A 24,163-nucleotide genomic window follows, 5' to 3' on the forward strand; every position below is an offset into this window, starting at 1 on the left:
TGGGGCTAGCCTATGGGAAGCAGGAAAAAGACTTTCCCGGACATTTCCCCATTTCCGACTCCGCAGTAAGCCAATCCTCCTCTCCCAGTCGTCTGCGGAACCCGACGGCCCTGCGCGCGCGCGCTCGTTCTCTCGCGTGTGTACGGCGCCGTGCTCCTGCAGCCAATCAGGCCGCGAGGTCGCCGCGGTCGCCGGGTTCGCGCGCACGCCCTGGAGCGGAGTGGGGGTGGGGGCTATGGGTGAATGGGAGAGTGAGCGGGGGCGGGCGCGGCGGCGCGAGCCGCATGAATGAGAGAAACGTGCCCCGCGCGAGACGTCGCGCGCGCCCGGGACGGGGAGCCAATGGGAACGCTGGGAGGGCTCGAGACCCGGCACTTAGGGCAACGGCCGCGCGCCGGCTCGAAGACGAGCGTCGCCGAGCGGGAGCGCGCGTAGCAGGGCGGGCGTGGAGCGTGCGGGGGCCGCGCGCGGCCTCTCAGAGGCCGGACGGCGCTGCCGGGAGGCGGCGGCGACAACGACGGCGGCGGTGACGGGAACCGCGCCGGGGGTGAGTACCGGGTACACCGGCCCCTGCGGAACCGGAAGTGCCGGGCCAGGGAGGTGGGAGGGGAGAGTGACCTCTAGGGAAGGGGGACCGAGAAAGGGGGGAGGTGGTTTGAGGCCCCATTCCTGCTCCGGGCCGGGTCATCCAACTGCGGCGGGACCCGTGGGCCCCGGAAACGGACGACGAGTAGAGGCCGGGGATCCGCGGCCGCCGGGGCTCTGGACGGGTTAGTGCCCGGCCGCCCGGTCCTGGCCCGGGACTCTGGTCCCTGCGCGCCTGGCGCCCGGCCGCCGCCCCTTCCGCCCCCGGTCCTGCGCCCCCGGGCTCTGCCGTCTCCCGCAGCTTCGGTGGGCCCTGCGGCCGCGGATTCCGTCTTCTCGGTCTCAGCCAGCTCTGCCCCGTATGGTGATTCTCCGTCTCCAGCTCCAGGGTGGCGACTGGGTGCTGTTCCCCTTTTGCCTCCCTGCATTTCAGGTCCCTTGCCCTCCTCTGCTGATACTTATTTTGGCTCAAGCTTCATCCTGTTACCTGTTCTCTCGCATCCGTCCGCTCTCTCCCCCTACCCCCACCAGCTGGGTGCTCCGTGCTTTTAGTACTTTGTACTTTTTGCTAGTGGAGCTCGAATGTGTTGGCCAATATTTTACCTATAGGTCTCTCTTTGTGGGACAAAGGGGTGGAAAGTGTTTTACCCACTTGGCCAAATGAAAACACTTTAACGAGAAGTAAGAAAGTGATTTAAAAGTTATGGAAGGAATATGTGTTATATTCTGGTCCTTTTATTTGCGTTGGATTTTTCACTTCCTGGTTAGTACCATTTTGTCTAGGTTGATCTTATATTAGCATCCCTGTCCTTTTGTCCCAGTATCCCTCTGTACTCTATCAAATCTCTTCAGAATGCTCATAATCACCCATTTTTAAAAATCCGCCTGATGCTTACAGGAATTGTATTGCCATACATACATACCTCCTATGTAGTAACACCAGTATTAAACTTATGCTTGACTCCAGCCAACATCTTGACATGTGGATTATTCCATGATACCTTGGTTGCTTTGTGTTCAGATTTACTATATTGCTCTGTTAACATTACTTTATTTCAACAAATAACACTTGTGTTATGGTAATACTGCCCATACCCATCCGCCCCCTTTAAGGAGGTACCCACTTGTGTTAAGCCTTGATAAGGAGCACTCTATAGTTTGTTTTACATATACATATTTCCATTCGGTAGATTACTCTGTGTCTGCATGTGTCATACACATTCTTGTACACCTTTCTCATGCTGGTATGGATCCAGACTGCTGGCTGTGACGAACCACACTCACCTTGCAGTCTCATCCCTACTGCCCGTAGCACATTCTTCTGTTAAGACTTGGTGTGTGTTTATTATGCCGAGTAAATTGTTCAGTTTTTGTCTTCTCCCTTCTCACATATGTGCCCTAAGATTTCAGATGCTGATCTCTTTTGTTTCCCGTCACAGTACTCCCCAAATTGCATGGCCTTTTATGACCCTGTGACCCTGTATTGCTGTGGCAATATGAGCCCATGTGACTTTTTTCTTGTCAGAAAATACAATCTGAAATAAAGTAAGGTGTCTAAATGCTATTACTTCGGGTAAAATTTAAGCAGTGCAGCTTTCTGCCTTCTCTACATCTTTGGGCTTTTGAGGGGTAAGTTTAATAGTACTGCCCACAAACCAAGAATTTGCTTCTCAGTGTTTACAAAGTTACTCAGGCCTAAATTGAGACGGTTGGGCTTTCAGTCCTATAGAAACTCAGTGTTAAATAATCATAAAATCAAGAGCCAGAGGGGATTTATCTTTTTTAGGCCTTTAACAATTTCTTATAGTCTCTAAGTGTTCACTGTATTCTAATATTGCTGTTTGGCCCTGTAAAACTCTGTTTTTTTAAGGAAAGAGACAGTGAATCTTGAAGGAAGGTGCCTTTGCCTTCCATACCACAGGTAAGAGAGGAAGCGGTAAATTCCAGGGCACATTTGTATTTTGCTGTCTGAATCTTCTGACATTTGAATCTCTGCCTTTGGTATTAAGGGAAATAGCAGACTGCTTCGGTCAAATAAACTTATTTTTTACCTATTTATTTATTTAGTTAGTTAGTTATTTTAAAGTAGGCTCCACACAGGGCTTGAACTCACTACCTTGAGATAAAGACCTGGGCTAAGATCACGAGTCAGATGCTTAACCAACTAAGCCATCCAGGCACTCCTGAACTTTTATTTTTAAATTCTAACTTAAGTAAAATTTTTGGTCTTCAGATTCCAAAATGTAATCACTGGGCAAGTAGTGTAGTGGATGAGAAAGTGGTAGAAAGGCTTTGGTTTGGCAAAGGGGCATGTGAACTCTGGTTCTTAACCTGACTGTTCAAGCGATTAAGTAGAATGGCCTCAGGCATTCTCTAGCCTTCAATTTTATGGAGTGGGGTAAGGGACTGTGTCACCAGATAATGTGAGTTAAGTGCTTTGAGATCACTAGATGAAAAGCATCCTATAAAATCCAAAGTGCTGGTGTTATTTGGGTACTACCGTCAACAGAAATAATTGTTACTCTTAATCATATGGGGAATGTGGGGCGCAGTTGAACTTCTGCTAGGCCAGTGTAGGAATAAGGTGTTGAATTGGCAAGAACAGGACCAGCCCCTATGGTTGACTTGGTGTCTCATAGAGAGTGGCTTACCTCTCAGTTCAAGGACATTTCTCACCCAGGTCCTTTCATGGGTTATTCCAGCAGACCAAAAACTCAGCATCTGCCTCTTCAGGGTTATAACTAAAAAGCATAGAGAGATAAGAGACAGAGACCTACACAGAAAGGAAATGAGACATACTGTCCTAATTTTGAGGTTACTTTCTTCTTTTTTCATTGTTGCAATAAATACTCTCTTTTTCTAAAGAGAAGTCTCTTTTCTAGGACTGCCCTTCACCGCGGTGCCCTTGTATGTTTTTAGATTTTGATATTCTTGATATTTGTTACTGCCCGTTGGTGTCAGGTGAGACGCACCCCTTATAAGAGCTAGTTCTTTGATGACCTTAGGCCAGTGAAGCCATGTTCTTCTTTCCAATATGAACAGCACTGAGAAGAAGTAAAGATTGTGAATCCGTTGTTCTCTCAATTCAGAGTCCTTTCCCACCTGCACATAAGTGAAATGTATGCCATAAAAGGCACTTTTTAAACAGAGTAGCCTGTGGGGTTTAGTCATGATGTTTTCAAGAAATTCCCTGAAAGAATTTATCTGATAAAGGTTTTTTTTTTTTTTTTTTCCAGGTGAATCACTGTAACCCAGTTGAATTCTGCATCTAGAAAGCCCAAGACTGAAGAAGAAAGATCAGAGACATTGACTAACCTGGAAACAGGGACTTCTTTGGAACTTTGGTTTCATCATCCACAGTACCCTTTTAAAACTATCGTTGAGTGGAATTGATTTCTTCATCTTATTTTGCTTGTTGGGAAGAACATGGCTTCAGGGATTTTACGTTTCTCCTTAGTTTTGCATGAACTTGATAGGAAACGGAGCCCTTAGGGGGCTTGGGAATGACAAGAAGAGATTGAAGACCGACAAGCTCGCTTGCATGCGCGCACGCTCTCTCTCTCTCTCTCTGTTTTCCCTCCCCCTTTGAAGAAAAGGATTTGCAACTCAACCTTGTAACAGCTGCTGCCCAGCTTTAGCCATCAAGAGAAAATAAATAAAATTAAACCACCATTGCTGGACTACAGACCCTGAAGTCAAGGTGTGGGAGTGGTGGCATTGAGGAAACTGCCTAAAAGGGACGAGGACCGCAGTGAAAACCGCTTCTCCTCAGAACTGGAAGGGGCCTCAGGTTCCCTTTTGGATTAAAATAGAAACACAGGGCGCACCTCTCTGAGGGGCACCTCACATCTTGTGGAGTGTGGTAGTCCTGGAGGTGCTATAGTGTCTCCTCAGAAGACTTTTGCCTTGCCCGAGGTGTTCTGCCCTGCCTGACAGGCTCCCCTTCTTGCCCTTGGAAGACTTGCCTCCATCCATGAGCTGTTCCTCGATCTGTCTGGTGGCCCATGTTCTCCACCCGCAACCATTTGCATGTGTACAGCCTGCTGTTTGTCCCCTCTTTGTAGACCGTACGAGTTGTGTTTCTTAATCTCTCCTTCTGCCTTGTTCTGGGGAGGTGGTTATTCATCATTTCGAATCACCTTTCCCCCTCCCATGTGCTTTCCTTCATTTGAGATCTTTTGACCTTTGGTTTTATTTGGGAGGGGGAAGGGTGATACTTTCACAATTTCGGTTTCCCCTGGTTTCCTTCTGTGCTCTCGTTGTCCGCTGCTTCCCTCATCCCATTTTCTTGTCTGTTCTGCCGCTGTGTGGGCCTGGGCTATGCGGCAGGGCAGACCTCCCATCAGAGCTCCAACATGCCCGCAGAGTCTGGAAAGAGATTCAAGCCCAGCAAGTATGTTCCAGTCTCCGCAGCCGCCATCTTCTTAGTGGGAGCTACGACCCTCTTCTTTGCCTTTACGTGAGTTCTCCCCCAGTGGTGGTATCTGGGGGGGCATTCCGTGGGAGGTGGGGGGGTACGGTTTCTCTGGAGTTTTGCCAGTTACTTGCCAGGCCTGGGCGGTGTGGTGAGGTGAGGTGAAAACAAACCTCAGAGACCTGGGGAGACGAGTGCGAAAAAGCCTGTCCTGTCAGCCTTGCTATGTATGAATTGTACTCTTCTGAATCCCCTACCTTCCATTGCTTCCCTTCCTTTGGAATCACAGATGTCTTTGTGTTTTCCTATCCAGCTCCATCACGAGATGATCGTGAACTAGGAAGGAAGTAGGAGGAAACCACCAGAGAGGCTTGAAGCAGCTCAAGCAATCAGTTCTGTGAGAGAAAGAACCAGACTAGATGAGAGGTTTTTCACAGAGTAATGGCTTTTCCCCGGGCTCTCTGGAGCTGAGCATACTGGAGAATTGCAGGATTGATTTAGAAGATATACCAATGAGACAGCTGGGCTTTTTGTGTTACTCAGATGGTTTTCTCTGTACTCTTAAGAGCCGACGCCTGGAGAAGTGAAGGCCACTGGGAAAGGGCAGGCTTTATTTAGGAAGAGCCCTGGCGGGCTGCCTTCACATCCCTCCCTGCTGAGGGGATGGCAGTAATTCTTGCATTCCCTGGTCCTATTAGGAAGAGCCGTTGGCATCGAAAGGTTTCCTGCTTAGGGTATTCAGACTTTGTTCATCTGCCGGTCACTGGAGGAGACTGATTGATCTTCCCTCATCCTGTATTTTAGCTGTTACCCACCTGGCCAGCCTCTTTGCTGTTACCTGTTTATAAATTAACGTGTACCCGGCTTCCGAGCCTTAAACTGTTGAGTCACTGAGTTAGTGTTCTAGCTGTAGCTCTTGGAACAATCAGAGCATGCTAGATTTTCTGGGGAGTTCACTTTGCCGAGATTGAGGCTCAGACCTAATTGTGAGGTGTTATTGAGAGCAGTGTGAGGTTGCTGGCAAGAGGAAGGAGATGGTTCGACGGGATAGGGAATAAAAGCAGTTTCGACTCCTTAAAGGAAAAACGAAGCAGGAGTTGCTGGCGGTGGGGGGAGAGGGGAGCAGTTACTATTATGTGGAGAAACCTAGAACAGTTATTAAATTCGAGGAGGGGAGGAAGACCACCCCCCCACCTCCTGCCCCAAGTTGAGCTTCAGATGCCAAAAGGAATTCTAAAAGATTTGTGTTGCTTGGCTAGTAGAGTCAGGAAAGCAATGATGTTTTTCTGTTGAGTCTTAAACGGGAAAAAAAAAAATGAATCTCTTATCTGAGGTATGAGCATCTTCCAACTTTCACCTGTTCCTCTGGAGGCTGGAGGATTCTTTGGCCCTCAGCTCTCCAGCCTGAGCATGCCTGTTGAGTCCCTCAAGGATCTAAAGCAGCCCTACTCTTCTCTGACTTTACCTCTCATAGTTTGTCTCTCTTGCTTAAATTCAACATGTTCGGTATTCTGTCCTTTTTTTTTTTTTTTTAAGTTTATTCCTTTTGAGAGAGAGAATGTGTGTGAGCCAGGGAGGGGCAGAAAGAGAGGGAGAAAAATTCCCAAGCAGGCTCCATGCTGTCAGCACAGAGCCCGATGTAGGGCTTGATCTCCTGAGCAGCATCTCCTGACCAGGAGTCAGATGCTGAACCGACTGAGCCACCCAGACGCCCCCAGTGTTCTGTCCTTTGTGCATTGATTATCGAGAAGGAGGTGTGAGTCTTCAGTATGACTTGTTTTGGTTTCTGCTATTACGGCCAGCAAGTAGAATCAGCATTTTTTTTTTAAGATTTTAAAATTTTGACATAATCTCTACATCCAACATGGGGCTGGAACTCAGAACCTTAAGATCAAGAGTCTCCTGCTCTGCTGACTGAGCCAGCTGGGCTCCCCTTGAATCAGCATTTTAACCAAGGGTTGTGTATATCCTTGTGGCAGTTGCGGTGCTGTGTCAGGAGGGATAGATTATAAGACCAGGTTGACACCTTTAGGCCTGCTTGATTCCGACGGGTCTGTTTTCCTTCAAAAGGCACAGCCTTGGGGCAGCTAAGAAATTGAAGGGACTCACGGAGAGGTTTCTTCCAACCCACCTATTCCTGAGATAGGGCAGGCAGAAGCCCCATTCTTATTTTGTTAATCTGGAGCCATTAAAGTGCTTGGCTGGTTCTACCAGTTTCGCCACAAAGAGTTGTCCTGACGTAGGCATTTTCTCAACTGATAGTTGAAGCTATTTAACCTACTTTCTCATTCCCTGGTGCCTGGAAGTAGGGGCCCTCCTAATTCCATGGTGTCTCAGCCCCAGGAAAAAGAATTTTGGACAGTATGGACTTTGGAATGACTGCCTCCAATCCAGAGTTCGAAGAAGAGCCTTGTCCTAGCTGGAGTCTCCCTTGGCAGTTTCCTCAGGACAAGTTTCTGGGCTCGTTTCTTCCCCATGGAGACAAACACCCTATTTCTCTTTATCACCTACCTCTTGGTACCTGTGAAATTATCATCTTTTCCTTTCCATCTGACCATAGCGGTTCCTCTGTAGGTGTAGGTCTGGGCTGAGCTGCTCCTGTTCTCAAAAACTGTTCCCCCGTGGATTCTATCTCTTTTAAGATTCAATTCTTTGGAGAACCTCCCTGTTTGAAACTATTTACAACCTAAAAAAGAATTTCTGGTTTCAAATAAACCAGAGGAAGACTCGTTTTGTTTTTAAAATTTTTATTTTTAAGTAGTCTCTACACCTAACGTGGGGCTTGAGCTCACAACCGCGAGATCAGGAGTCAAGCGCTCCTCCAACTGAACCAACCAGGCGTCCCAGGGAAAGGCTCTCTTTGAACCAGCTCCTATTTGGGACCCTAAATCTGTAACTGCTCTGTCCTCCTCCTGTTCTGTTCACTAGCCTGTAACTGTCTGTTCTTACATCAGTCTGAGTCCCAAGAGGGGATGACTTTGGGGCCTAGAGAACCTGAAGTGGGAGGGAGAGTCCCTCTCAGTCGGCTGACATAATTAGTGCAGGCATGTAGCCTTAGGAACTCATTAGGAACAATTTACCCTCCATCTTTCCCTGTCAGGTAGGGAAAGCTGTGAGCAGAAATTATTGGCTGGGCTTGGTCATCAAAGGGTGACCTTGTGCCCTGGAAAAGCTTGAGTAGAACAGTTGAGGCCTTCCCTTCAGAACTCTAACCCTTCCTTCCCATTCGCTCAGTTTGCCCTGTACCAAAACTGAGCAGGAGAGTTATTGAGGATTCTGTTTTCATTCTTTTCCTCTTTCGCTGTCTGGGAAGGAGAGTGTCTGATGAAGGAACCCTCTTCCTCCCAGTTAGGTCCTAGATGCTGTGTTTAAGGTAATGGGTCTGGATCCTCATCTATCTTAGTTTAAGTCCCCTTTCGTGATTGGCAAGGGTGGGGGGCAGTGCCAGGTAAGAGGAATCAGCACTGTTTTGGGGGTCAGGAGACTAATTTTGGTAAAGTCTGTTCACCGTTGTGGAGCTATTCTTTGTGTAATGAAGAAGTTGACCTTGAGGAGTTTACTTGAGCACCATGACCCTTTATCCAGTGAGATCTTCCGTGGAAGCCCAGTGCGTAAGACACGAGAGGGGGGCTGCTCTGCTTCAAGTGAGGCTGGTGTGGAGAGGCCCAGCCGCTTGGTGTCTCCTCTTTGCCTCTTTCGGGGATCCCTGAGTCTTTCTTAGGACTCCTGGCAGTAAGGTTTGAAATAAACCACTGAATTGCCTCTCCTAAAATCTCCTTGAGCTGTGAGTTAAGTCAGCTAGTGTCTCTTTGTGTGTCTACTTCTCAAGTTGGAGGGAGGGCGTAGGGGTAAGATCTCTGCTGCAGGCGGTCCTCTGCGGGAAGGAAAAAATGTCAGGGTTGTCTGGAAATCCATGATGGTCTTTCCAGTGTGTCCCATCCATGAGAGTGCTTTCTGCTGTTCAGCTCCTGCCTCTAGCCCCTCCCAACTCTTACCAACGGCGTTGGGTAACCTCAGTGCCTCTCCCTCTGGTCCTTTTTTTCTTGACTGCAGAGGTGCTAGCACCTGATTTGAGTGGGAGTAGCCTCGTGATTTAGGGCATTAATTGAGCAGTGGATGTTCCTTTTACTTCCCACGTTGTTTTCACATCCAGGAATAAGTGCCCAAGTCCTACATCTTGCTCTCGGCTGCTTGAAAGTGTGCGTAAAGACACCACAAATCAAGTGTTTTAAGAGAAACTTACCTACCTAGAAGGGGAGAAATCGTTTTCTCCTGGAATCTTGAGGATCCCTAGAGGCTGGAAGTGGAATATTCGTTCCAGCCTTGCCTCATCAACAAGGAGCAGTAGCCATAGACTATGTGCCAGGCATCGGTGGAATCCATAGACCTATGCTTCAGGAGCTTAGCGCCTCTGTTTTAAGTGTTCTTGAATTTCTAGTACCTCACAGAGGGGAAGTGGAATTAAGGATGAAGGTGGGGCTGGAATGATAATTGATGATGAGGGTGTTTGTTAATCATGTGGGGTTTTTTTGGTGTGGGGGGATGCCTTCTATCCAGTGAATGCTCAATATTGAGACAGCTGGTTTAGAAAAGAATTCCAGGATCTTTTCAGATATGTCTCCTTCATTCTCATATCTATTATGTAGCTGAAGTAACATGATTGGAGTTTGCAGATTACCTAAGGCTACATAGCAAAGCATTGATTGAGATGGGATTAGGAGCCAAAGCTCCTTGACTCCTACTTTTTTCTTACCAGCAGCTTAACCATTTTTTATAACAGGGAAGTGTTAGAGAGGGCTTGGAAACAGATTTTCAGAAGTGTGGGGGTTTTTTTTTGTTGTTTTTAATTTTATTTATTTTTTAAAGTAATCTCCATGCTCAGTGTGGGACTCAAACTCACGACCCTGAGATAAAGAGTCGCATGCTTTTCCATCTGAGCCAGCCAGGTGCCCCGGGGAGTGTGGGTAATGAAACCCACTCTCCCTGAAAACAGGAGTACTGGATGGGTGGGCAGAAGAACCTGTTCTTCCTGGGTTGGTATAGGTCTGGGAGTCTCATCAGTGAGTCAGCCAGCCTTCTGGGCTACGGCCACTCCCTAGGCTTTGGAGCCCTGTGATTATTGCCATAGGCTGAGGACCAGCCCCGACAGCTCCTCCTCAGCTCATTCCTCCCTTCCTTCCATCGAAGGCAACAGATTCAGACAGGCCACTTGGAGTGGTCACCTAGGAATCTGGCAAAGTACTATAGCAACTGCAAACCTCTCCACGAGCCAAGCAGAGTATGGGATGTGGCAGGAACGGACTCTGTTCCTTCACGCCTTTCCTTGGTGGGGTGTTCCCTCAGCTAGAGTGTGAAGGTTGGAAGCAGTGGGTTGGATTTCGATCTAGGGGCAGGTGCTGCCTGTGAAGTTGACTTACTTGCATCATTTCTAGATGCTGCTCCTGTGGGGATGGGCTTTATTTTGGCAACAGATACCAGAACTGGATTCTGGGGTTACACACTTCAGCCGGGACGAGTTGATACAAAGTTGCAGGAGTGGGGCGCCTGGCGTGCTCAGTCGGTACAGCAGGCGACTCTCGATCTTGGGGGTGTGCATTTGAGCCCCACGTTGGGTGTAGAGGTTACTCTTAAAAATAAAGTCTTTGGAGGGGAAAAAGAAGGTCGCAGGGGTGACGTCAACTATCCAGGGGTGGTGGTTGGCAGCACACCCAAGAAAAACTGGGTGATTTTCTTCACTTGGAAATGGAGAAGCTGAAGAAGGAATGGGGTCAGAAAGACGGCCATCTGGGCCTTGGAGGGGCTGACATCTCCTCCTCCTTCACCTTCGTTTCCCTTAGGGATTGAGGAACCTGTAGTTTGTCTGAAGCTCGAGAGGCCACAGTGGCTACAGTTGTCCATTCTAGGAATGAGACTTTTAAATCATGGGCACCTCTGTGTTCTAAGGATTCCATTTCTTTTTCCCCTTCTAATTATCTTCCCAGGCTGTAGGAGTCCAGTGAGTCACCCCTTCTCCTCTTCCCCTGGCGGAAATCGAAGCGGCAGCTAAGTGCTAGGGAGGGGCTCTGACCTGGATGACTGGTTTTCAGTTTCTCTCCCTCCCTCCTAAAGAGCCTAGGAGGTCAGGCTTTGGGTGGGGCTGTGCAAGGCCTCTTCTTGCTTGTATTCACCCCAAACCCTGCCAGAGTATGGGGACATCTTTTCTGAGCCAGAGAACTGCCACAGGATGAGGCTTCCGTGGGAGACGTGGCTGGAGTAAGACGAGAGCTGTGACTGAGGGTCTGTTTTCCCTTGAAATCAGTGCCTGCGCCTTGCTTCGTTATTTTGTTTCCCAGTTATGTGCTGACCCGCCAAGAGAAGCAAAGAGTTAATTGATATTTACTATGTAATAAGCCTAGCACGCAATAAACATTGACTTACATTTTTTGGTTTTAATGAATGGCTAAATGGAATTTGAATAAATAGTTGGAGGTGGTCAAGACTTGTGAGATGCTTTGTGACCATCAGTTTTGGCTCTTATTAGTTTGTATCTGATTGGAGAGCTCAATTCCTGAAAATTGTCCTGATTTGTTCAGGGCTGTGCATTTTGATTTGATGGAGATAGAGCTCCTCTGTCAGCAGAATCCAGGGCTGCTGTGGATTAATTCTCCTGACTCATTTGCTGTCTTGTTCTCCTGGCCCCTTCTTCCTTTCTTTCAGTGAACTCTCCCTTTTCCTTCTGGCTGGTCTAGATAAAGGGGACAAGGACAGATGCTGTCCTCATTCTGGAGATTAAGTTCTCAGCCACAAAGCAGATTAGGGTACTTAGCCACTGTCTTGTAAGGGGAAGTTCTTCCTGAGCTGAGATAGGAGAGAGGGCACTCGATAGTACTGACAAAACAACCAGCGCATCAGATGTTCTGAAACTTCCAGCTCCCAGAGAAAGGAAGAAGTCTTATGGCTTTCCTACTCAGACTCCTGTTCTCACAGAAACGGCGCGTAACCCTGGACTAGGGCACCCTTTTCTTTTGTCTTCTGTCAAAGAAATGTTAACCTAAAGCATATCTTTTGGTTTGGACCCTTGGAATATTGGCTGTGTTTGGCTAGTTTCTTTTTCCTATAGAATTTAGGGCTGATTTGGTCTGATACCTGCTCTCCCCCACCCCCGGCCCTGCCACTCTTCTACTTCATTTATAGGCCTCAAGAGGTCTAGTTCTGTGTCTTGGTAGCTAATCTTTTCTGTGTGTGGTCCCCCTGCCTCCCTTGAGAACTAGCTTTTAGTTGAATAAAACTCTCAGGAATATCTGATGCAGGGAAGAAATTTTAGGCAGTTGAGAGTGGTTCAAAGCCAGCTGGGAAGAGGGAAGGGGAGCCAGAGAGGCAGGTGGTATCCCATGCTTTGTGCCAATGTGCAGGTCAGTGGGGCATGGCTGAGATCCAGCAGCCTGAGGCTGCTCGAGAAGGGAATGTGGCTGGTGTCAGTTACATACTTGGTCCCGGCTCTTGTGCCTGGCTAAAAGGAGGTGAGGACAGGTTCTGAAACATGGAAAGATTCACCGGGCAGGAATGAATCTGAAGAACACAGACCTCAGTACAAGGGATTACAGTAGGAGAGATTCTGAGTCTTGTACCTTGATCTAAAATGAGTGTTTCTGTGGGAAACTAGACGTACTTGTTGAGAAGGATAAAGATAATTTGAGACCGTAGAGGTGGCACACGCAAGATTTCTAGCTGTGGGGCTGTATGATTGGTGTCCAGAGTGGTGGAGCATCCCCTCATTTTCTTTATTATCCGTACAGCTGTCCAGGACTCAGCCTCTACGTGTCGCCTGCAGTGCCCATCTACAATGCCATTGTTTTTCTCTTTGTGCTGGCCAACTTCAGCATGGCCACCTTCATGGACCCAGGGATTTTCCCTCGAGGTAAGATCTCTCTCCTCTTGGAACCTCCTCACTACCTTTGAAAATTAGTGATTTTTGACATACATGTTTGGTCCCGGGCCTTAGGACTCCTAGGGGTTTGGGATACTTCTGTAGTCTAAGGCGAAAAGCGGGTTGGGGTCTTCTGGAATAGATGTCCTAACTTCTAGTCATGTGATTCACTTTGGGTTAGCTCTTTGATTTTCAGTTACTCATTCATCAGAAATTCATTTCAAGCACGTGGGCTGGGCATTATCCGTAGGCACAATGATAATCTACAGTGGATTAGACGGTTATCACAGTATGGGGTAAACTGGTGGGGGCATAGGCAGGGTTCTGGGAGAGCACAGAAAAGGGAAGCATTTGGAGCTACCCGAATAAATTGGGGAAATGCTGCGAGGAGGAGGCAGGAAAGACTTCAAGCAGAGGATGGCAGGGAAATGTGTTCTCGGCTGAGGAAGCAGCAGGAGCCACGAATGCCATGCTTAGTGGGGTAGCAGACAGAGTGCACAGTGGGGCCAGACGGTGTAGGAGGTAAACCAAGAGCCAAATGGTGAAAGACTTTGGTGTGCTAAATTAATGGATGCTGTTTCTTCCTTTGGACAGCAAGAGGTCTTTAACTGGAGGAATCATGGGATCAGATTTTGTTTTACAAAAATAAATCTTATAAAAATGTACAGATACCTTTTGGGAGGCAATTGCAATAATGTAAACCGGATGAGAACTTGAATTTGAGGCTGGATTTATAGACTTTTTTTCAGTAGACTCAACAGAATTCTTCATGACCGTTTGCTTATTGGGGGAGAGTAGGAGAGTGAAGGAATTGTCTAGGGTCGTCCCAACGTTCCTAACTTGGGAGATAGTTGGATGCTGATTTTTATAAAACAAGATATGAGTTACAGGAATGTTGAACAGGTTTGGAAGGAAGACAGCCCATTAGACATGTTGAACTTGAGATAGTTATGGGTCATTCAGGTATAGTCAGCCAGCTGGCAGTTGTCAGAGACCTGGGTCTCATAGGCTTCAGCCATGTGGTGTTTGAAGCAACGGGAGTAAGGTTGTCTAGAGAAAGTACAACAAGGTAAGGAAAGAACCAAGGTCAGATCTGACCAGCATTGACATTTTAATGAGCAGAGGAGGAGGAGGAGCCACTGAAGAGGGACTGAGTAAGAAGGTTAGTAGGAGAAGAAACTGCACAGAGTGGGAACTAATAAGAAAGGTTCACGAAGTTCATGATGGTTCGCAGTATCAGAAATTCGATCCAGTATGAAAAACTCAGAACCGCCCGTTGGAATTTGTGATCTTGACGAGAATAGTTGTCATAGTGTGTTTAGGTATGTATGTGTGTGGGAAGAATACAGGTAAATAATAAACCAAACTGCCATGGCTTGGAAGGCAGTGAATGGGCAGTGAGGAAGCAGAGTCCATGAATGTTAGGATTACTCTTTCAAGAAGTTAGAGAAGGCAGAAGATGGATGTCTTACTAGAGAGGGAGAGAGAGGCTTTTGGCCTTTTTCTTTTTTGTGTGCTAGAGAAGATGGAAGCACTCTGGTCACGTGAGGAGGTGGAACCAGACAGGCGAGGGAGATGGTGGAAGAGAGGCCTTCCAGAGTGAGGGTGTGCTTTCCTGCACACGTTGGAAGGGTTGTGCTTACAGAAGAAGCAGGCTGTTCTGGGAGAGGAGGTGAGAGTCAGGAACCGTCATTAGAGTTAGAAGTCGATAAGGGTTGTTGCTGATAACCAGTTTTTCTGTCAAACGTGAAGTTAGCTTTTAAGAGTGAGAGATGAGGTTTTCCTGAGATCATTGCACTCACAAAGCCTGTGTCGCTGTGCTTTGTGACTCCTGTCTCAAAGATTAGTTGAACCGAAGGAACTTGGAGTCCCTAAAGCCAAAGAGGACTGTTTTAATGAGCCTTTAATGTTCATATATTAAATATTTATTGATCTAATATGGAAGGCATTATCGTGGTCATTTGGGATGACTTTTTTTTTTAAAGGTTCTTGCTTTCAAATAGCTCAGTGTGGAAGGACAAATAGGGATGACGTTTATATGAATAAATCTCCTGTACTGTGTGCTAAGGTCTAAGAGTAACTAAAGAACCGTGTAGTGTTTTAAGAAGAGAAAGCGCTTGTTTCTGATAGATGATGGGTGTGGAAAGATCAGAAATTTCAAAATAAGTAGCATTTTAATTTTTTTCCTTTAAAAGGAAGGTTGTTTTATTTTTTATCTGTTTTTTTAATGTTTGTTTATTTTTTAGAGAGAGGGAGGCAGCGAGCAGGGGAGGGGCAGAGAGAGGGAGACACTGGCTCCAAAGCAGGCTCCAGCCTCTGAGCTGTCAGCACAGAGCCTGATGCAGGGCTCGAACTCACGAACTGTGAGATCATGACCTGAGCCAAAGTCGGATGCTTAACCGACTGAGCCACCCAGGCACCCCAAGAGGAAACTTTTTCTAAAAGACCTTAATAAATAGTGAGTATTTATTATGCAGAAAGCATAAAAAAGAAATATATCACCTGTAATTACACAGCCCAAAGATAACTACTATTTATATTTACCCTCAGTGTTTTGAGGGTTTATGTATATAACATTTATATATACCACTTATCTGTAGCAAATGTGTGTGTGTTTTTGTGTCTATTTTCAAAACTATCTTTTTGTTTATATAGTTCTTTACCTTGCATTTTTTTACCTATCTGTATTCTAAACACTTCCCCAGATCAGTAAAAGTTGGAAACTTAATTTTTAATCCCTGCTCCTTCGTTTATTTAATGTTTCCTTCCCACATGTATTTTTTCTAGATTAATAATAAAAAATAAAAATAGTACACAGCAGATGAGAAGGCAAATAATGTACTTTCAGTTTTGAAGTAGGATCATGAGTTTCTGATAGTTGAGAATTGAAAGGGCATTCAGGTAAGGAGAGTGTCTTGAGCCAGCAAACAATACTGAAATATACAGGAGATTAATAGAATAGGGGAAGCTCTTTTGGGGAAGGGGTTTGTGCGTGGAAAACAAGCTTGCTGTTAGTTCCTCTCTTGGATTGCTGTAGTTTTCATGTATAGATGTTGAACTATTATGCCGACTCTTTGTGTATGTGCTTTGATATGTAAATTATTTCCTCAAAAATGTAATTTGTAATATGTAAACCAAGTGTCAGCATACCCATGTCAGAGCTACCTCTGAGTCATATTTTCCCGAACCTCATTTCCCACCGTGTTCCCGTCGCGTTGGGTACAGAGCTGATCTCACGGTTTTAGTTACTAGTTCCTGTTCTCTCTTACCCATTAGACCGAATTCCTTGAAGGCAGAGGCCATACTTACATATCACTGCATCCCTCGTGCCGAGTCCAGTCCTGGCACCGTTGTTTTTTAACTGATTATTCCTCTCTTGCAGCTGAGGAGGATGAAGACAAGGAAGATGACTTCCGAGCTCCCCTTTACAAAACGGTGGAGATTAAGGGCATCCAAGTGCGCATGAAATGGTGCGCCACTTGCCGTTTCTACCGTCCTCCCCGCTGTTCCCACTGCAGCGTCTGTGACAATTGTGTGGAGGTAAGCACCCTGAGTGGGGTCGGCCTGGGTGCCTACTCTGAGTTCTCTTCTTCCCGCCCTTGGAAGAAGAATTGAATCCTTTGGATTCTGGGTCATGGATGAAATACAGCCCTGGCTAACGGTCTGGGCCGTATGGAAGCTCTGTCAAAAAGTGTTACCAGTGATGTACACGCGAGGGGTGCCTGGGTGGCTGTCGGTTAAGGGTCCGACTTTAGCTCAGGTCATGATCTTGTGGTTGGTGAGTTCCAGCCCCGTGTCAGGCTCTGTGCCGACAGCTCAGAGCCCGGAGCCTGCTTCGGGTTCTGTGTCTCCCTCACACTCTGCCCCTCCCCAACTCGTGCTCTGTTTTTCTCTCTCTCTTTCTCTCAAAAGATGAATTAACATTAAAAAAAAAAAAAAAAAAAAAAAAAAGCTGTCCGCCTGAGAGGTAGAGAGCATAACTATTTGTCTGTTATAGGAGGGACCCCAAATGGGAATGGGCTTTCCCGACACCAGGATTCATAGCCCTAACCTTGTGTCCCTTGACTCATCTTTTTGGTTATTGGTCCTGGCTTTGTGTTACCTCTTGCATCTACTACATCATGCAGTCCTTTGCATTCAGACTTTACAGCTATATTTCTCTTCCTGCTTGAACTGCTGCAGCCCTCGTCTTTTATTTTTAAACCCTTTTTTTCCAATCAGTTTTTACTTAGCTGGAAGCAGTGGTCTGCCAGATTTTCCTTCCAGGCCTCTTTTCTTGTGAATCTTGATGTTTTTGCAAAGCCTCTGATATTCATCCCTTTTGGAGTTCTTTGGTCACATTGGATAAACTTTGATCAGCTTCTGGGAGGTCTTCCTCACAGCTTGATAGAGCAAGATAAACTGCATGAGCCTGTTGTTAATTTTGCAACTGAACGGTGAACTTGATCACGTATTACTGAAAGTAAAACTTCAGTTCTGACATTTGTTCCTGCTGTTGACAGAAGCGATTTAGGGCTATGGTCCAAGGACGCTTCTCAGTCTTTCTTTTTTTGCCCCTAGGAATTTGATCATCACTGCCCCTGGGTGAACAACTGTATTGGTCGCCGGAACTACCGTTATTTCTTCCTCTTCCTCCTTTCCCTGACAGCACACATTATGGGTGTGTTTGGCTTTGGCCTCCTTTACGTCCTCTACCACATGGAGGAACTCTCAGGGGTCCGCACGGCTGTCACGTATCCTTCAAGGCCTATGGGTTTCGGGCTGGGGAGGGGTGAGGAGGAGGAAAGCTGAGTGCTGTGGTGGTGCGGGTCAAAGGTCACGTGGCTGTTGCAGGGGCCGGGGATGGTGGGATCGAGCCGCTCTGTTCTCCTTGATTCTTTGGCTTTAGAATGGCAGTGATGTGTGTGGCTGGCTTATTCTTCATCCCTGTAGCTGGCCTCACGGGATTTCACGTGGTGCTGGTGGCCAGGGGACGCACAACCAATGAGCAGGTACGGGGAGAAGGGCTGGGAAACCTCTGTAGAGCTGGATGTGGGAGTCTTAGTCCTCCAGTAGGAGCGGAGTGGAGTGCTTCCGTAGATGGCTGCTTGATGGGTACTTTCTGTGATGCAGTGTCCACGCTCCTCATGCAGGCATGAGCACAGAGCCATTCTCAGTTAACAACCATTTGCAGAATGCTCACTCATATACTGGACAGTTTGAATTCTGAGCTGATGGAAACAGTAATAGACCTAGGCCAGTGCTCAGAAAGCTTCTAGAGCTGCTTAAAGGAAAACACTTATTTCCGTGCACGTAATAGCAGTGACCTTACTTGTTTACGTGTATATTATCTGCGTATCCCCATTTCACATGAGAACACTGGGCCTACGGTCAAGTAGCTACCACGAAGTAGATGTAGGATTTGAACGGAAGACCCCGTTCTTAGCCATGACAAGTAGAAGCTTCTTGACGGCAGGACTGTGTTTTACTCATTTTTTATCTCCCAAATGGTGGGTGCACAATAATTGATTTGTTTTGGCCTTTGGGGATCAAGGTCCCATCGTCTGACTGATAGGGCCCTTTTTTGCTCCTTCTAGGTTACGGGTAAATTCCGAGGAGGTGTGAATCCCTTCACCAATGGCTGCTGTAACAACGTCAGCCGTGTGCTCTGCAGTTCCCCAGCACCCAGGTACACCCACCCCTCTGGTCTAGTGTTCATTCTTGGTCAAAGCTTTTGTCTTTGGGCTTGTTCTAGTCTGGGGGGGGGGGGTTGGGTGGGAGACTGTCATTTAGGGAGGGTTCTCTTAGAATGGGAAGTGCCTACAAGGGAGAGAAATGGCATCCTTTAGTGGACCTTCTGAATTCAATTGACATTCCTCAGGTATTATGGTTACTCTCCTTTGAGAATTCAGGGTGAGATTTATTGCAGAGAGGCTTGATCTAGGTATCTGCCCAGAGGCCTAGTCGTGGTGCAGTTCTTCATGGAATCTAAGAAATCAGTTCAGTGCTAAGGTTTTTGCTGCCTTGGTGAGACCGTGCTTGTATTTGTAAAAATGCTTAATACAAGGTAGGCAACCAACAGATATTTTAGAATGAGTGAATGAAAGCCGTCTCGCTCTTGACACTCAGGTACTTGGGAAGACCAAAGAAAGAGAAGACGATTGTTATCAGACCTCCCTTCCTTCGACCAGAAGTGTCAGATGGGCAGATAACTGTGAAGATCATGGACAATGGTATCCAGGGAGAGCTGAGGAGAAGCAAGGTGAGGAAGTTAGGGAAGTAAAGTAGGTAACTTGGGGACTTGCATGGCAAAGAGATGGAAACTTGATTTTAGTTGACATTACTCTTAACGGTATTTATCACTCTCTGACTTGTGTTAAAAATTACTTAAGTACAGGGGCGCCAGCCTGGCTCAGTTGGTAGAGCATGCAACTCTTGACCTTGGGGTGGTGAGTTCGAGCCCCACACTGAGAGTAGAGAGTTTACTTAAAATAAATAAATGAAAGAAAATCTTTTAAAAAACTAGTTAAGTACATATCTTCTTTTTTCCATTAGATTGTGAGTTCACTGACGGTAGAATTTGAGTCCATTCATTTCCATGTCTTCATAGGACTTAATGTAGCAGCTTCCAGATGGTAGGAGCTCAACAAATAGTTGGTGGAAATGAACAAATAAGTGACAGAATTAAACCTTGTTGAAGACTTTTCTTTATCCGTTGTCATCCCCCAAATGGCTCTTGTCCCTTGTCTTCTAGTCCCAGTTTAGAAATACATAATTGGCGCCCTGGCGCCCCTCTTGTACCGGTTTGATTAATCCTTGGAGCTGCCCTTACACCCAGTTCTCCAATCTGATTTTCCCTCGTTTATGCAGTCTAAGGGAAGCTTGGAGATAACGGAGAGCCAGTCTGCAGATGCCGAACCCCCACCTCCTCCTAAGCCGGACCTGAGCCGTTACACGGGGCTACGAACACACCTCAGCCTGGCTACTAATGAGGGTAAGAGCAGTGGCAGATGTGAGAAGGTTACTGTATGCTGTGGAGAAGACGGGCAGCCAAGGGCGGGGAGCCAAGGTTGGGTGGCTGAGAACACCCAACGGGTGGGCCTCGGGCCGCTTCTTTGGACAGCCGGGACAGGAGAAAGGGGATGCCACTTAGCTGTTTGCAGCGAACTGAACTTTTGTCGTTGGGTGGGGGCGGGGGAGGCGGGGGTACTGTCGACCTTCAGATAGACCAAAGAACCTCCAAGACCTCTTTGGTGCATTCTCTCTCTCTGGTTCTGGGCCGGTATGAGTCTTTAGTCTCGGCTGCAGCAAAGTCACGTTCCCGGGACTTTTCTGTTGCCCGGTGTATCTGTTCGTACCTTATTCTCCCTCCGTCCTTCAAGGAGCGCTGGCCACGTTAAGAGAACAGCTTGTAAAGCGGTGTCCCCGGGCCTTTTTTCCTGCAGATAGCAGCCTCTTGGGCAAGGACAGCCCTCCCACACCCACCATGTACAAGTACCGGCCGGGCTACAGCAGCAGCAGTACGTCAGCCGCCATGCCTCATTCCTCCAGCGCCAAGGTACTCAGTACTCTGTAAGAAGTAAGGCTCTGATGTAGGTCAGCTGTTCTGGGAAAAAGAATATCGGAGAAGGGGAGGAGGAAACCGAAGACATTTTACCAATTGTTGGCATTAATGGGCTTGAGTCTCCTTGACAGCGTGTCCTTCAAAGAGGGGGCAACGTAGCAGACTAGATAAAAGCACTGATGACAACACCGTATCTGAGTTCAGCACCCATCGTGGGCAAGTTACCTGACCTCTCCGAGCCTCGTTTTCTGTATCTTATTTTATATATTTGTTGTTTTATTTTAGATAACTTATAAATGAAATAAAATTATTTATTTTAGAGAGTGCGCGTGAGCCAGGGAGAGGGGCCCAGGGAGAGGGAATTTTAGGCAGGCTCCACCCTCAGCGCCGAGCCCGACCCGGGGCTCAGTCCCATGACCCTGGGCTCACAACCTGAGCCAAAATTGAGTCGGACGTTTAACCACCTGAGCCACCCAGGTGTCCCTCATTTTTTGCATCTTAAAATGAGATACTCGTTCCAACTCGTAGGTGTGCTTTAGGCGTTGAACAAGATGATGTGTGTAAAAGTTCTAAGCATACTGGCGGCACATGACAAATACTGTTTCTGACGGACTCTTGGGCCTAGGCTCTTGGGCCTAGGATCTGTCACAAGAGGAGGAGCGCTAAGAGCACGCTTTATTTTCTCCCTCAGTTGAGCCGTGGGGACAGCTTGAAGGAGCCAACCTCGATTGCGGAGAGCAGCCGCCATCCCAGCTACCGCTCGGAGCCCAGCTTGGAGCCAGAGAGCTTCCGTTCTCCCACCTTCGGCAAAAGCTTTCACTTCGATCCACTGTCCAGTGGCTCACGCTCCTCCAGCCTCAAGTCGGCCCAGGGCACTGGCTTTGAGCTGGGCCAGTTGCAGTCCATTCGTTCAGAGGGCACAACCTCCACCTCCTATAAGAGCCTGGCCAACCAGACACGCAACGGAAGCCTGTCCTATGACAGCCTGCTCACTCCTTCAGACAGCCCTGATTTCGAGTCCGTGCAGGCAGGGCCTGAGCCAGACCCACCTTTAGGCTACACCTCTCCCTTCCTGTCAGCCCGGCTGGCCCAGCAACGGGAAGCCGAGAGGCACCCACGTCTGGTGCCAACTGGTCCAACGCACCGAGAGCCCTCGCCAGTCCGGTACGACAATCTGTCGCGCCATATTGTGGCCTCCCTCCAGGAACGAGAGAAGCTGCTACGCCAGTCACCCCCACTCCCGGGCCGTGAGGAAGAACCAGGCTTGGGGGACTCAGGCATTCAGTCAACGCCGGGCTCAGGCCATGCCCCTCGTACTAGTTCCTCCTCAGACGATTCGAAGAGATCACCCTTGGTTAAGACTCCACTGGGACGCCCAGCTGCCCCCCGTTTTGGCAAGCCAGATGGGCTAAGGGGCCGGGGACTAGGGTCCCCTGAACCAGGCCCAACTGCCCCGTACCTGGGCCGATCTATGTCTTACAGCAGCCAAAAAGCCCCACCTGGTGTCTCCGAGGCAGAGGAAGTAGCCTTGCAGCCATTACTGACCCCCAAGTAAGTATGAGTCCTTCCTGACCCTCAGTGGATTTTAAAGTTCGCCCCGGGGCCTACATAAGGTGTCATGACTTCACTTGTGTGCAGGTGGACTCAGAGGCGCCTGCTTGTAGATCGCTCATTTCGCTCACTGTCTCCAGCTGCCTGCATGGGCTATTCCTGTTAAAAGCCTAAAGAGCAATACTTTTATCTTCATCCTGTCTTCCCCAAATGTATTTATTTGCCTGAGAGCAAGTATTTCAGGTAGCCGCTGTTGGAGAGAAGGAATAAATAGGGGAGATAGGGCATCAGGTTTGTGTTAAGCAGGGCAATAAAATAGGTGGGAACGTTTGGGTAAGAAAGTATGAATGTAGAAAAGCACATCAGTTCTCATAACTTTTTTTTTAAGCTTATTCATTTTGAGAGAGAGAGAGAGAGAGAAGAGAGCTCGAGTGGGGAAGAAGAGGGAGAGAGAATCCTAAGCACGGACCTAGAGCCTGTGAACCGTGAGATCATGACCTGAGCCAAAATCAAGAGTCAGGGGCTGCCTGGGTGGCTCAGTGGGTTAAGCATCCAACTCTTGGTTACAGCTCAGGTCATGATCTCACGGTTCTTGGGTTCGAGCCCCACATCGGGCTCTGTGCTGACAGTGTGGAGCCTGCTTGGGAGTCTCTCTCTCCCTCTCTCCTGCCCCCTGCCCCCACCAAAATAAATAAATAAATAAACTTAAAAAAAATCAAGAGTCGGGCCCTTAACCCAGGCTCCCCTGTTCTAGTAATTTTTAAAAGTCTCCCTTTTCTGTGTTTGGTGTCCCAGTTCTGATGACACCTATCTTTTTTCCTTCCTAGAGATGAAGTACAGCTCAAGACCGCCTACAGCAAATCCAACGGGCAGCCCAAGAGTATAGGCTCTGCCTCCCCTGGCCCAGGCCAGCCTCCGCTCAGCAGCCCCACAAGGGGTGGAGTCAAGAAGGTGTCAGGGGTGGGTGGTACCACCTATGAGATTTCCGTGTGAGCCTTCAGCACCTCCCTTCCGCCCCACGCCTCTGCGCCTACACCAAAGGGCCCCAGGTGGCCACCTTCCTTTCCTCAAGGGGCTCCCCTGCCCTGCATGGACATTTTTTTAAACCACCGATTCCAAGAGGATGAGGAGCGTTTTATAAAATGCAGTGGGGTTGGGGAGTTGGAGAGTTGGGGCCCTGAGACTGGGGTAGCAATCCCCTTCACCTTTTAAGACCTTCCCTTCCTTAACCCCTGGACCAGACTCAGTGGACATTTGTGCAATTGCTCGCCCTGGAGGGAACCAGATCATTTTTAAACCAGAAATAATTTTTTTTATTATTGTTACGGATTCTATTTTTTTCCTCTCTGCGTTACCAGGTGTGTGTGTACATATATATATATATACATATATATATATTATAAATATCAAAGAAATTCTATATCTATCCTGGGATGGGAAAATGAGGGAGGGATATGTAGGAGGGGTATCGTACTCTTCCCATTCCTCAGACCAGCAGGAAAGAAGTGGGGACATCCATCGAAGTCTTCCTTTTCCAGTGGTTCCCTCTCTTGTCCCAGTTACCCACTAAGGAAACAGCACCCCCTGTTGTTGGTGCATAGTGATCAGGAAAGACACCTGGGGGAGAGGCGAGTCTGGGGTCTTGGTCAGAGGAGGGAAGGACTTGGAGAGGAGAGTTAGTTTTCTAGGCTCACTGGCACTTAGTTTCCCCAGGAAAGGGGTCACAGCCCCATGACTTTGGTGGTGGTGGGGAGATCAGGAAACGAGCTTGGCTGAACTCCAGAAACAATATTGGATAATCCCCCCCGCTTCTTGGGGGTGAGGGATTAGGGTGGGCTCCTTTAGTCCCCTCAGAGCCTTCCCCCAACTCACACGGTTAACATTTTTAAATCCAAGGCCGGGAGAGATGAATCCAAAAAGCAATATTTTTCATCACATGCCAAAAACGGGATAGAGAGAAGGAGCGGCAGGCCTAGGGCCCTCCGATTGTCCCTTGGGGGTTACCCCTCCGCCCACCTCAGTATGGTGCTGGGTAGTGGGGGTACCTGGGTTCTAACCTCTAAATAGGGGAGACCCCAGCCTCTAGACAGAGGCCCTTTTATTTTTTATTCTGATTAGCCATTTTAAACCAACAAGGAATAAAAAGAAATCCTGATCTAACCAG

General features: G+C 47.8%; 1 protein-coding gene across 2 annotated transcripts; it reads left to right on the forward strand.

The window, feature by feature from the left end:
• The first annotated feature begins 286 nt into the window (after positions 1 to 286).
• Positions 287 to 24,159, forward strand: ZDHHC5 (zinc finger DHHC-type palmitoyltransferase 5). Of its 2 annotated transcripts, none has more exons than XM_042904070.1 (12): positions 287 to 547; positions 3,822 to 5,044; positions 12,775 to 12,896; positions 16,288 to 16,445; positions 17,466 to 17,638; positions 17,794 to 17,896; positions 18,482 to 18,573; positions 19,014 to 19,146; positions 19,755 to 19,878; positions 20,330 to 20,442; positions 21,140 to 21,999; positions 22,827 to 24,159. In XM_042904070.1, exons 2-12 carry the CDS (start codon positions 4,941 to 4,943, stop codon positions 22,990 to 22,992), a joined length of 2,148 nt encoding a protein of 715 aa, XP_042760004.1. In that variant the 5' UTR covers positions 287 to 547; positions 3,822 to 4,940; the 3' UTR covers positions 22,993 to 24,159. The 2 variants fall into 2 exon arrangements, with proteins under 2 accessions (XP_042760004.1, XP_042760005.1); XM_042904071.1 differs by lacking the exon at positions 287 to 547 and adding an exon at positions 2,485 to 2,506.
• Positions 24,160 to 24,163: the final 4 nt, after the last annotated feature.

Source organism: Panthera leo, chromosome D1 (genome assembly GCF_018350215.1).
Source record: "Panthera leo isolate Ple1 chromosome D1, P.leo_Ple1_pat1.1, whole genome shotgun sequence".
Classification (NCBI taxonomy): Eukaryota; Metazoa; Chordata; class Mammalia; order Carnivora; family Felidae; genus Panthera; species Panthera leo.